The 13,977-nt window shown below is 38.7% G+C and overlaps 1 protein-coding gene across 5 annotated transcripts in view; it reads left to right on the top strand.

Moving 5' to 3' along the window:
- The window catches only part of enox2 (ecto-NOX disulfide-thiol exchanger 2), a 213,247-nt gene that overhangs the window by 139,889 nt on the left and 59,381 nt on the right, over positions 1-13,977 (top strand). For all 5 annotated transcript variants that reach the window (XM_043704632.1, XM_043704634.1, XM_043704631.1 and 2 more), the window contains one exon: positions 5,650-5,805. In XM_043704632.1, coding sequence (XP_043560567.1) covers positions 5,650-5,805 — 156 coding nt within the window. The remainder of the gene's footprint in view (positions 1-5,649; positions 5,806-13,977) is intronic.

Here is a 13,977-nt window from a genome sequence, read left to right as displayed (position 1 = left end):
TGGAAGATACCGTCAAAGAAGCTTTAATGTATTACTTCAAAGCATCTTGTAGATGGTGTATGGCGTTGTCTTTGTGAGTTGGTAGTGAAGGAGAGAATGTTCAAGGTGGTGACTAGGATGCCATTCAAGTGGACTAATTTGTCTTGGATAGTATTGCGTCCCTATTTTGAATCAACCTGTTTATGACACCTTAATGTAAGGGTCCCATAATCCAGGAGTTAGGACCACAATCTCACTTTGGGCTGACATCTTTTATTTGTATGGAAAAAGATAGTTGCATCATCCATTTGTTTGATTCATTTAAGCACTGGTCACGGTTTCCGTGGGTGGTCAAAGCCAGGGACTTGTGTTGTATTAATTATGAGATTGTGTGTTTTTTTTTTAAACTGGATTGGTCCCACAATTCTATGTTGTGGGCAAATCACCACACCTTACCTTTAATTCAACTACTTATTAAGGAAGCTCACAGTCAATCAAGTACTGAACAATGATTTAAACTTTATTGCGTGTAGCAACCAAAATAAAATCCTGTAACTAATCAAGTTAGACCTCAACTCAATTTGGCTATCATTCAATTAATGAGGAATTTAGTTACAATTCTAACCAACAGTATCTGTCTCCAGATGTGTCTGGGGTTCAATCCTTGTGCAGTGTTGATTTTCAAAGTACTGCTGCTGAATTATTCTAGTGTTGATTGTTATCCGAATTTTCGTCCTTTTTAGATCTATGATGTGATATTGTTGATTCTTTTGATTATTTTATCCAAAATATTGCCAGCTTACCTTCTTATCAAAAGTAGCTTCTTTGTTCCTTGTTAAATTTGGCCTTAACTGTCTGTCTATTTGAAAATACAGCTTTCCTGTTATTAATTCCTTAAATTCCTCTACAGGGTAATCAGTTGTCCTTGTATTATGTCGCCAGTTATCGAATGGAAGTCAAAACTAGTAGTTTTGACTCAATTTTCAGACATGGCTAATTGCTTTCAATTCTTGTGTAAATTTGTCCTGTCCCATAATAGTTGAGCGTGGTGCTGGAAAGACCCAGCAGGTCAGGAAACATCTGAAGAGCAAGAGAATCAACGTTTCGGGCATAAGCCCTTCATCCGTAATTCCTGATAAAGGGCTCATGCCCAAAACGTCGATTCTTCTGCTCCTCGGATGCTGCCTGACCCGCTGTGCCATTCTAGCACCACACTCTTGACGTTAATCTCCAGCATCTGCAGTCCTCACTTTCTCCTTGTCCTTTAATACTTTATTCCAGAGTTATTGCTGCTGCTTTCCATGTGTAACAGTTTACTTTTGATTCTCTCAGTCCATGAACAATTATTAAAGTCCTGAAGTCCATCACATCTATTCAACTGGATAATGGGTTGATATTAGTTGCATGTTCATTTGTTGCCATTTTCTGGAATGTCTAGCAGGGTTTTAAGTATCTTGCTAGTAGGATTTTCAAGATTTTGTAAATGGAAAGGTTAATGTTTCACATAATTTCCATCTGTCTGACTTGGCTCAGAAATGGCGTCACACAAATGGGGCACAGGACAATGTGCAACAACACCAGTGATCATTTGGTTGGACTGGATTAAATGGGGTTACAGGACTATAGGACAGATGGATATTCTTCAGCAGAATAGGCTTGGTTTGCTGTCATTAAGAAGAGTTTTGTCTGTCCCCTTCTAAGACATTTCAGCATGTAACCAGACCAACTCCATCATGGCTTTTATCTTTTGGTGGTTGCCAATGAGATGAGGCCATTAAGGTAGAGTTCTGACCAGTCTACGCCTGGTATTTGTGTGGAATTTATGGGTAAGCGACCTTACACAGAAGGAAGCAGAGTTCTTTCCCAGTGATATTACAGTTTATATGGAACACCGAAGGCCACTTTTCTCTGGATAGAGGAGGAGGCACCAAGTCTGGAAGAAGCATTCTAATCAATCCAGGTTGCTAATGAATGTCTTGCTTATGTGCTCTCGTGTCTGCTTAGATTATTTCTGGGATTTGGTGCAGCGTACGCTTACTGATAAAATCTGGTGTGACTGACCACTTCACCTGATAGTAGGCTATTCTGTGGTCAGCTGATCTTATCATCAAGATAACCATGGTTACTTGTGCAGATAATGACAAACCTAAGAGTTTTCAACATTGAATAATTGCTGAAAACTTCAGAAATGGAACTTGCACCAGTGTTGTGTACTAATAACATGATTATGAAACTAACTATGGTCACCAGCTGCTACTGGAATGCTATACGATTGTTGTTCATGACTGCAAGGATTTGTCTGTCCCATAGTCAGAACAACAACCTCCTGAAACTCACCTTGTTTATGAAGCGGGCATATAAAACTGATTTTATCCAGTTGAGAATAAGCCATTTGACCAATTTATAGATGCGGTAAACATATTCTTCAGCATGACACCAACAACAAGGGTTCAATTCCATCCCAGCTGAAACCGATTTGGAATATGCTTGTTCATTTCTGTGGTTTGTATAAAAAAGGCATCTTTGGGTTAGCATGGGAAGATGGGCTGAACCCCCCCCCCTTCTGTGATGAATCATTTCTGTGGTTTTCTTGTCCTATCACTGACCTGCTTTCAGGAAGAGCACAAAAACAAATCTTTCTTTGTCTATATTCCCTGTCCTCTTTTAAGCCTAGGATATACTTTTGCAGAGATTTATCCCGAAAATCTTCGAGAAATTCATTCATTTTTGCCATCAACTCATCTGCTCATCCTAATCTACATGGCTGTTAAAATCTACATTGATATGACTTTGTCTTAGATCAAAGAAAGGGGTTAGACAAGCACATGACTTCTTCAAGATTGCCACTGGGGCTCAATATACAAACTCTCACTACAGTTTTAATGATTTTCTGTTTCTTAATTCTATCCATAAAGTCTCCATTGTTTGTTTTACATCTTGTTATAGTCTCTCTTTTCATTCAAGTAATAACTAAGGCTACACCTTTGTCCCAAGAATTTTCTGCATTTATCCTGAAGATTTTATAAGCTGATGCATTTAGCTTTTAGTCTTGACCCTCTTGCAACCATGTTTCAAAAGCTATTGCCATGCAATAACTTCCAAGGTGAATATGCAATTAATTGATTTTTTGCTTATCCCTGTGCATTTGTATGAAGAATGTTTATTTGGACCATGCTTCCGAACCTGTTCTGTTACTTTTCTGTTAATTTCTGTGACATTTATTCTTGTTTCTCATAAATGTACATCTTTTAGTTTTCGGAATATCTTCAACTACATTTGTAAGCAGATTCACTTAATTCAATTTCTGTCTAGTTCACGAGTAACATACCTCCACATTTCCCCCCATTCCTTATTTTCTCGCATAAACAAAACAACAACTAACCACCACCCTGCATTTTCTACAACTTGATGAAAGCTTTCTCATACAGTACTTTTTTACAGGCCTGATTAGCTACGTATTCTTGTCTCTTCCTTTTCTTTATTTGTGTTTACAATTAGAGGAAAAAGCTTTGCTCACAACCCAGGAACTAAGACCAAGACCTCCCAAAACAAAAAAGAATTACACAGTAGTCTCACAAATTCCTTATTACTTGTAGTCTTAACGTCGTAATTGCCCCTTGCCTCTGGTCCTTTTTATTTAATGTACTCTGGTTTAACACGCAGCTTTTCCCAAAAGATATTTCAGTGAAAAAATCTAGAAAAAACATTCCAAAAGGTGAACATACTTGTAAAATATAGTATTCCAAAGCATTTAATGAAGGTAAACTTGTGTACCAAGCAGCAATAGAATTTGAACCATGGTAGAATCAAAGTTTTGAAGGACAAAATGGAAGTGAATGGTGAATGGTTTTCCAGAGTTTGGATTTAGAATTATGGATAGACTAGAATAAGATCAGCACCAGGCATGTAACAAAAAGGGCTATAGGAAAGAATAAGGCCAATAGATTGGTAGCTCAGTGCAAGGATCAGGTTGTAAATTTGCTTGCTGAGCTGGTAGATTTGTTCTCGGATGTGGACGTCATCATGCTAGGTAACATTAGTGAACCTCCAGTGAAGTATTGGTGTTCTGTCCCACTTGCTATTTATCTGTGTTGTTTTGTTGTGGTAGGTGATATCATTTCTGGTTCTGTTTCTGAGAGGTTGGTAAATGGGGTCCAAATCTATGTTTGTTAATGGAGTTCCAGTTTGAAATGCCAGACCTCTAGGAATTCCCCCATGTGTCTGTTTAGCCTGTTCCAGGATGGATGTACTGTCCCAGTCAAACTGGTGTCCCTCTTGGTCTGTGTGTATGGATATCAGTGATAGGTGGTCATGTCCTTTGGTGGCTAATTGGTGCTCATGTATCCTGGTGACCAGTTGGTGCTCATGTACCCTGGTGGCCCAGCTTCCTATTAGTTTGTCCAATGCAATGTTCGTTGCAGTCCTTGCAGGATATTTTGTATATGACGTTCGTTCTGCTGAGGATGGATGTACTGTCCCAGTCAAACTGGTGTCCCTCTTGGTCTGTGTGTATGGATATCAGTGGTAGGTTGTCAGGTCCTTTGGTGGCTAATTGGTGCTCATGTATCCTGGTGACCAGTTGGTGCTCATGTACCCTGGTGGCCCAGCTTCCTATTAGTTTGTCCAATGTAATGTTCATTGCAGTCCTTGCAGGATATTTTGTATATGACGTTCGTTCTGCTGATTGTTGGTATGGGATCCTTTAAATTCACCTGAAGCTTTTTCAGTGTGGTAGTAGGTTTGTGGCCTACCATGATGCTGAGGGGCTGGAGTAGTCTGGTTGTCACCTTAGAGATGTTTTTGATGAATGTCAGAGTGGCTAGAGTCTCTGGGCATGTTGTATCTTCTTGTTAGGTCAGTTGTGGATGAATCAGCAGACTGTGCTTATCAGGTACCCATTGTTCCTGAATATGCTGTAGAGGTGTTTTTCCTCAGCTCCTTGTAGTTCCTGGGTGCTGCAGTGTGTTGTGGCTTGTTTAAATAATGTCCTGATGCAGCTCAGTTTGTGGGTGTTGGAACAGCTCCGAATGAGTTTAAAGGATCCCGTACCAACAACCAGACATACAAAATATACATATACAAAATATCCTGCAAGGACTGCAACAAACATTACATTGGACAAAATGATAGGAAACTGGGCCACCAGGATACATGAGCACCAACTAGCCACCAAAGGACATGACCACCTATCACTGATATCCATACACACAGACCAAGAGGGACACCAGTTTGACTGTGACAATACATTCATCCTGGAACAGGCTAAACAGACACGCTTGAGAATTCCTTGGTCTGGCATTCAAACTGGAACTCCATTAACAAGCATATAGACTCGGACTCCATTTACCAACCTCTCAGAAACAGAACCAGAAATGATAACCAAGACAGATAAATAGCAAGTGGGACAGAACACCAATGCTTCACTGGAGGCTCACTGATGTTACCTAGTATGATGATGAAACATCTGAGAACATATCTACCAGCTCAGCAAGCAAATTTACAACCTCAGCTACACATCTTCTCCAAAGTCCGAGTACAAGGATTTTAATTCAAACGTAAATTGAAGCCGAAGACAGACATATAAAACTTAAATTATTGTTTCTGCTGAGTCAAAATTAAATGTTTATGAAAGTTGTTAGCCTGATTTTTGTTTCTCTGTCCGTTTTACAGAGTTTGACCGAGGCCTTAGTATGATGACTGGGATTGCACCCATTAACCCAATGATGCCTGGATTGGGCATTGTTCCACCAACAGTTCGTCAAAACATGCTTGTAGTAAAGGAGATCATTCATTGTAAAAGCTGTACACTCTTTCCTCCAAATCCAAGTAAGTGATGGAGTGGCAGTGAAGTAACAAATCATTAAAAGAAACTTGTTGTATTTTTCATGACTTACTCTACCTTGCACACAATTAGCTTCTTTATTTTTTTCATGGTGAATTCATCAAGAGACAATGTTCAGCTGATCACTTCTAAATTTTTCAGCAACCAACACCTTCATTGCACTGAATAAATTTCATTAAATGTACTTGCAACTGTGTTTCCTTTGAGGACAAACTGTTCAAATGTAAAGTTGTCATAATTCAGAATGTTGCTATTAATTGATCAAATTTTCAGATTGTGCTAAGAAAATTAGGACACCACCAATTGAATAGTTTGCGACAACAATGTTTAGTCAAACTTTTGACTGAAATATTAATGCTGTAGTTCAACTTAACTTGCATATTTTAATTATTATTTTGTGGGTTTTTTCATACGTCATGTTGAACCCAACTGAGTTTACTAGTTTATGGAGTTCTCTTATGTCTATATTAATACCACTGTTATCATCTTCACCAGAATCTTTGATTGAAAAACATGAAAGGTAATTATGTACTTAGTAAGAATTTTAATATTATTCAGCCAATTAAAACTTTCCTTCTTCCTTTGTACAAATATGTTTTCTGTAAAAATGTTCTGTGAATGTCAAATGACATTTATTTGAAACGAGATCTGAAACTAACCCATTAGGATGAAAGGGAAAGTTTCTGACATTCCTTCACTTTGACCACACTCAATTCAGTTTATTAGGACATCAAAACTTTTGTCAATGTGGATGCGTAAGAGAAATGTTTGGATATATTTCAAGTGACTTTCAATCTGGCTGCACGTAAAGTTCCGAAAATTGATCTGCAGTTGAGACATTTCTTTCACTTTGGTCTGATAAAAGTTGTTATTCAATGAACCTCGTCCACCCGGGTGAGAGTGTGATATGTTTCTGTTCAAATGGATGACATACCATCACTTCTGATTTTCTCAACAGTGACTAATGTAACAAATAGTTACTCATTGCATTTAACCTAAGAGTGTCAGATACTCTTACAAGGTTATGGAAAGATGCAAAAACAATGGGGTTGTCATAGAGTGGGTGGCTTTGTCTTCCCTAATATTGACTGGGACTTGGTTAGAGCAAGAGGCATAGATGGGACAGAATTTGTTAGGTGCATCCAAGAGGGTTTCTTGAAACAATATGTGGATAGTCCAACTAGAGGAGGAGCAATGCTGCCTTTGTATTGGGAAATGAGCCTGGCCATGTGACTGACCTTACAATGGGAGAGCATTTTGGAAATAGTGATCACAACTTCACAAGTTTTAAGATAGCTATGAACAAGGATACGTCAGGACATTGCGAGAAGATACTAAGTTGGGGAAAGAGAAATTCTGTCAGTATTGGGAAGGAGTTAGGGAGAGCTAATTGGGAGCAGATGTTATCGGGCAAGTTCACATTTGACGTGTGGGAGGTCTTTAAATGCCTAATGATCAGAGTTTAGAACCAGCATGTTCCAGTAAGGAGGAAGGACAGTGATACAAGGTATGGGACCCTTGGATGATGAGGGAGAATGTGAATTTAGTCAAAAAGAAAAAGGAAACATTTGTAAAGTTTAGAAAGCTGACATAGCATGGGGACAATGAGGAATATAGAGAAAGCAGGAAAGATCTCACGGAGGAAATTAGGAGAATAAGGAGAGATCATTAAATATCCTTGACAAGTAGTGTTAAAGAAAATCCCCAGGCACTTAATACAGACATTAAAAGCAAGATGATAACTAGGGAGAGGATAGGACTCAAGGCTAAAGGAAAGAACTTATGCTTGGAGGTAGCGGTTATGGGTGAGACCCTAAATGAGAACTTTGAGTCAGTAATACTAAGGAGAAGGACATGGGGGATAGTGAGATTAGTGTGGGGCATGCCAATATGTTAGGGCATTTTGAGATCAAGAATGAATTGGTGTTGGATCTCTTGAAGAGCATTAAGTTGGTTAAGATCCCAGGGCTCAATGGGATCGATCCCAGCTTATTGAGAGAAGCGAAGAGATTGCTGCAGCCTTGACCAAGATCTTTATATCCTCTCTAGCAAAGAAGAGATCCGAGGACTGGTGAGTAGCTAATTTTATTCCTCTGTTCAAGAAGGGCAATTGGGATAATCCAGGAAATTGTAGCCTGGTGATTCTCTTGTCGGTGGTTAGGAAACAATTGGAGAGATTTGTTAAGCATGAGATTTATGTGCATTTGGAAAACCATGGCCTAAATAGAGCCAGTCAGCATGGCTTTATCCAGGGCAGATCATATCTTACTAACTTGATCGATTTCTTTTTCGTGTAGAGGTGATGAAAGTGATCAGTGAGAGTAGAGCAGTAAATGTTGTTTACATGAATTTTGGAAAGGCAAGAATTTTAGGAAGTCAAGATCCTTCATGGTAGGCTCATTGAGAAGATTAAGATGCATGGTGACTTGGCCATTGGGATTCAGAATTGGCTTGCTCATAGAAGACAGATGATAGTTGTGGATGGGTGTTCTTCTGGCTGGAGATCCATGACCAGTGGTGCTCTGCAGGGATCTGTACTGGGACCTCTGCTGTTTGTAATTTATATAAATTACTTGGATTAAAATGTAGATGGTGGATTAGTATGTTTGCAGGCAATACAAAGATTGGGGAAATTGTAGATAGTGTAGAATGTTGTCAAAGGATACAGCAAGATCAGTTCAGATATGGGCTGTGAAATGGCAGACTGAGTTTATGTTGCACTTTGGGAGATCAAATGTTAAGGGAAAGTATACAGTTAGTGGCAGGATCCTGAACAGCATTGATGTACAGAGGGATGTTGGGGTCCTAGACCTTAGCTTCCTGAAAATGGTTACAGGTAAGGAAGGCATATGTCATGCTTGCCTTTCTTGGTCGGGGCATTGTAGAGTTAGAAAGTGATGTCGCAGCTTCGTAAAAGTTTGGTTAGGCACTTATGGTATTGCATTGAATTCTGGTCGCCACAGTTCAGGAAGATGTGGAGGCTTTGGAGAGAATGCAGAAGATGTTTACTAGGATGCTGCCTGGATTAGAAGATATATAGCCTCTCCGCCATACAAACTAGGGTTGTTTTCTCTGGAGTGGCAGAGGCAGAGGAACATGATAGGAGATGCATAGACAGGGTTGACAGTCAGAATGTTTTTGCCGGAGTTGAAATATCTAACACTAGAGGGCATGCATTTAAGATGAGAGGGAGAAAGTTCAAAGGAGATGTGAGGGCAAATCTTTTGAGTGTTAAGTGGAATGTGCTACCAGGGGTAGTGGTAGTGGCACATACAAGAGGAGTATTTAAGGGGCTTTTCGATAAGCCCATAAATAAGCAAGGATTGAAGGGATATGGATTGTGGGCAGGTAGAAAGGATTAGTTTAACTTGACCATCATGTTCAGTACATCATTGAAGGCGATGTTACTGTGCTGTACTGTTCTATGTTTTAAAAGCAATGTTCAAATGAGTTTCCCAGTATTACTAATCCCTGGTACCTTTAAAAAACAATATTGTAATGAGATTCATGTAAATCTTCTGAAGATGCAAAGCACATGACATGTTCTGTGTTTCATTTGAGTTATTTCAACGTGTTTTCAGTGCACTGGCTTAGGATGTATGATAAAATAGTACTAAAAAGGTCTTCAGAAAATGATTGACCAAAACGTCACTTTATTATTAGAAAATTTGTGAATCCTTTCCAAAGCTGCAGTAGTGAAATTTACTGTACCTGGAGAGCAGGTACATGAAGGATATCTTCTGCATTATTATTTTGTGAAAGTTAGTGTGAAGATATTTGAGAAACTGGTTTGTTCTGTTTTTTTTCTGCTAAGCAAACAAGTTGCAACTGTGGTTTTGCATTAGATTTTGTATTATCTAAGTAATATTACAGATGCTGCTTTGGTGTGACCACTGTTGGACATTCTACTTTTTCTTCTAAAGTAGAGCAAAGTATTTTCACTAAATTAGCATGGTATTTGGAATCTTAAATAATTACAAGCTAAAACAGACTGCCTATAATTTAGTCTCTAGAGATTTACTGTACATATTGGGTGGAAACTTGTGTCTTTAACTGAATGAAATTTATTTTTAAACATTCAAAAATAACTTTGTTCCAATTACTGATGTAGAGTTTAAAACCTTTTTCTTGCTTATACATTTAATTGTTCGCTAGGCCTTTGGGAGTTATTAAGCAACTGTTAGCTTATTAGTTAATATTTTTCTGCTTGGCATTGGAAGGTACATATATTAAACCTGTATCCAACCATAAAGGATGAATGATTGCCCTCTCAGGCTCTGAAGCATACAAAATGTATTTTGCAATCTAAATCTGTTTCCCATGGCACGTTGATGCAGAGCACAGATTTATCAAATATGATGCAAATTTTGCAATTTCAAAGTAGAAAAGAATAGTAGAAAATTGACAACATATTTTCTGATCGGATTATGGTTTATTGCCTGTACCAGGAATAGATTATTTTTAATTTGAATTAACCTATATTTTTACTGCCCTGGATACAATTTGAAACAGATGAACTTTTTCATAATATTGAATGTTTTTGCATTGGCAATTGGCATCTTTCAAGCCATATGATTATACTTATTATTTCATATTAAATGTCTGTTTGGCTCAATTTGTTGTACTTGCACTTGGGCCAGATGTTTGATAATTTAAATTGACCTTTTATTTTTAATAGTTTGATCGGTCTGAAAAAGTTGGTTTAGTGTCAATTAGCTCAGTTGGCTGGATAGCTGGTTTGCCATAGAGAGTGATGCCAATGGAATGGGTTCAATTCCAGCACCGACTGAGGTTACTATGAAGGATTCTCTTCAACCTCACCTCTCACCTCGTGTGGTGACCCTTATGTTAAGCTACCACTAGTTGTCTCACTGTAATGAGAGAGCAGCTCTATGATCCTATGACCACTTTATCTTTTCATTATGAAAAATAAAATAATTTGTAAAGTCTGCATAATAAATGCAGACGTCATTGATATAGAAAAAGGAGTCTGTTAGAAAACTTAGATGTTTTTTACAAAGATCAAAAATTTTGCATCAATGAAACTAAAATGATGGTACATTTCCTTTTGTTATTTTTAACCAGTTTGATAATTGTTGGAATTCACATGAAAAATGTTTTTGAATAGCTACAAATCAAGTTGCCTGATTCTGTAAGCAAATGTTAATCAACAGACTGGAAGTTTGCCCTATGCTGAGTTAGTTGATTGCCGACTATCAACAATTAGTTACCGCAGTTGATCCAAACTCATCTGGTAGAGAAATTGAATTGGGTATAACGTACCTAATCCTAATAGCTATTCAATGAGCCCTGATGTATTTTGCATAGACCTTAGCCTCTGGGTGCACAACCTGCCAACATTCACTGTCTAATTTAACAACTTGTAAAATAGCTATTTAAATGAGGTACTAAAGGCTGCTTTTATCTGTAGAATGGTATCATAGTGGAAGAGGGAAAAAAACTGTGAAATGTTGCAGAAACATTTTTACACCTAAGTCACTGTTAATTCTTCATTCATTAGAACTTTTGCATTCACCATTTTGGGTAAAGTAAATTGACTTGCCGTTTTGGGAGTATTGTAATGTGACATGAGATTAGAATGCATTTTTCCAGACTTGTTTAGAAATGAATTTACTGTGACTTGTACAATTCAGAATTTAAGGCAAGAATGTGATTGGCAAATATCTGACAGTGAAACCATGCACTTAAAATCTGTATATGTCTGTAAATTGATTTCTGTCCACGATTGGAGTTAGTTGATAAAAAAAATAGCAAGGCTTCTTTCTAAATTCCATTCAGACATGAATTTAAGCAAAGAACAACTTTGGTATGCAATACAAAATATTGGCTGCACAAATACGTTTGAAGCAGTCTTGGACATTTCTTGGAAGTTTTCATCTTTGTATTTTAATATTTGCTGTGGCTATTAAATAAATTTGTTGTTAATTTCTAGTGAGTGAAAAGTAAATCATTTTAAGTAAAGACATAATCATATGAATATAGCGATCCAGTTCTAATTCCTGGTATTATAATGTAAATTTATGATGTGATGGCACAGATGTTATTCTTTTTTTAATGCATTAATAGATCCTTTTCCCAGTAGCTGCAGTAATTAAGGAGCAATACAATACAATAGGTTGGAATTTGCTTTACATTTGTATAATAGTATATGCCATTACTCAATTGTAACAGTTCTGGCAAATAACCAAATCAGAGTTTTACTACACTTTGAATTGCTAGAAATTTTGCACTGTTCTGCTGATACTTTTTCACAGTCTGAGAAAAGCTTACTTACTTAATTCTGACCATCACTGTATTGAATGTTAATGGCAAATTTCCTGAATTTGAACCCATTTCCTCATACAGCACCATACATTAACAATCTTGATTTAGTGTTACTGTGACATATGGCCTCCACAAAGCTCTACAAATGGATTGTAGGAGTCTGAAAATTATTTTATCTTGTTACTAATTCCTTAATTTCTGATTACCTTTTCTGGCTTGTTTAACAGCCATTTTTATTAGATTACTTAGTGTGGAAACAGGCCCTTCGGCCAAATAAGTCCACACCGACCCGCCGAAGCGCAACCCACCCTACATTTACCCCTTTCACCTAACACTACGGGCAATTTAGCATGGCCAATTCACCTGACCTGCACATCTTTGGACTGTGGGAGGAAACCGGAGCACCCGGAGGAAACCCACGCAGACACGGGGAGAATGTGCAAACTCCACACAGTCAGTCGCCTGAGTGGGGAATTGAACCCAGGTCTCTGGTGCTGTGAAGCAGCACTGCTAACCACTGTGCCGCCCACAAATAGTTGTATTAATATTTGAAGGCAGATTTTGGGATTTCTAACATATTATGCATGATTCAGAGAGGCAGTGTATAATGGCTCAGGTCAATGCTTTATGCAGAGCTTGCCAAAGAAAAACAGTTTTTTTTTAGACAGGAGAGAGAATTTTTTGGCATTTTAAATATACACTTTATGTGGGAAGACCAAAATGTAAACAGAAGATAACAAAGTAAACTGCATATTAATCTTCTATCCACTAGAGATGCTGAAGTGGCAACAAATCAATGCAGTTCACTTTGGACATTCCAGTGTTCCACATTACCTCATGCCTGACTTCTTAATGCCTTCAGAACGGAGTTCTCCTTTGCCTGCAGCTGTTGCCTTTATCTCTTCAAGCTTTTATTGCTCTGTTTTGTTTGAAAGTAAGATTATCCTCTCCACTTCTTTGATATTTTAGGCGGTTTCAATGGTTAGCTGTAGCAAAAGAGCTACTGGCTCAGCTGTTTTGACTAATACTGATTAATCTTTCCCCAATCCTTGCCTCAGACTCACCAGCTGAATGGAGTTATCCTGAGGAGCTTTTGCAGTGAATGCCTATGATGTTGTAGTGATTACTGAGGCTTGGTTGAGAGAGGGATGAGACTACCAGTTTCAGGATTTAGATGTTTCAGGCAAGATAGAGAAGGATGTCAAAGAGGTGGGGGAGATGCATTACTAATGGGGAAAAAAGCAAAGCCATACTGTGGAGGACTCCTTGAAGGGCTCATCCAGCGAAGCTATCGGGTAGAGCTCGGGAATAGGGCGAGTGCAATCACTTTGAGATGTATTGCAGGCCTCACAAAGGCCAAGGTGAGATAGAGGAACACATACACTAACAGATTATGGAAGAATATAAAACAAAAAGAGTTGTTGTGTTGGGTGATTTTAACATCCCCTACGTTGATTGGGTCTCCTTTAGTGCCCGGGGCTCAGGAGGAAGTTTGTTGTGTGTTCAGGAGGGTTTCTTGAAGCAATATATAAACAGTCCAACCAGGGGAGGGACCATACTAGACCTGGTATTATGAAATGAGTCCCAGTCCCAGCATAACCTCATCACCTCAGGGGATCTCCCATCCACTGCCTCCAAACCTCCCACCACCAAACCATCATCTCCCAGACCGTCCATAACCTCATCACCTCATGGGATCTCCCATCCACTGCCTCCAATCTCATAGTCCCACAACCCCACACCGCCCGTTTCTACCTCCTGCCCAAAATCCACAAACCTGACTGCCCCGGCCGACCCATTGTCAAAGCCTGCTCCTGCCCCACGAACTCATCTCTGCATACCTCGACACGGTCCTGTCCCCCTTAGTCCAA

Source organism: Chiloscyllium plagiosum, chromosome 15, assembly GCF_004010195.1.
Source record: "Chiloscyllium plagiosum isolate BGI_BamShark_2017 chromosome 15, ASM401019v2, whole genome shotgun sequence".
Lineage (NCBI taxonomy): Eukaryota > Metazoa > Chordata > Chondrichthyes > Orectolobiformes > Hemiscylliidae > Chiloscyllium > Chiloscyllium plagiosum.
The sequence above is the reverse complement of the archived record's forward strand: the minus strand, read 5'-3'. Positions and strand labels throughout refer to the sequence as shown.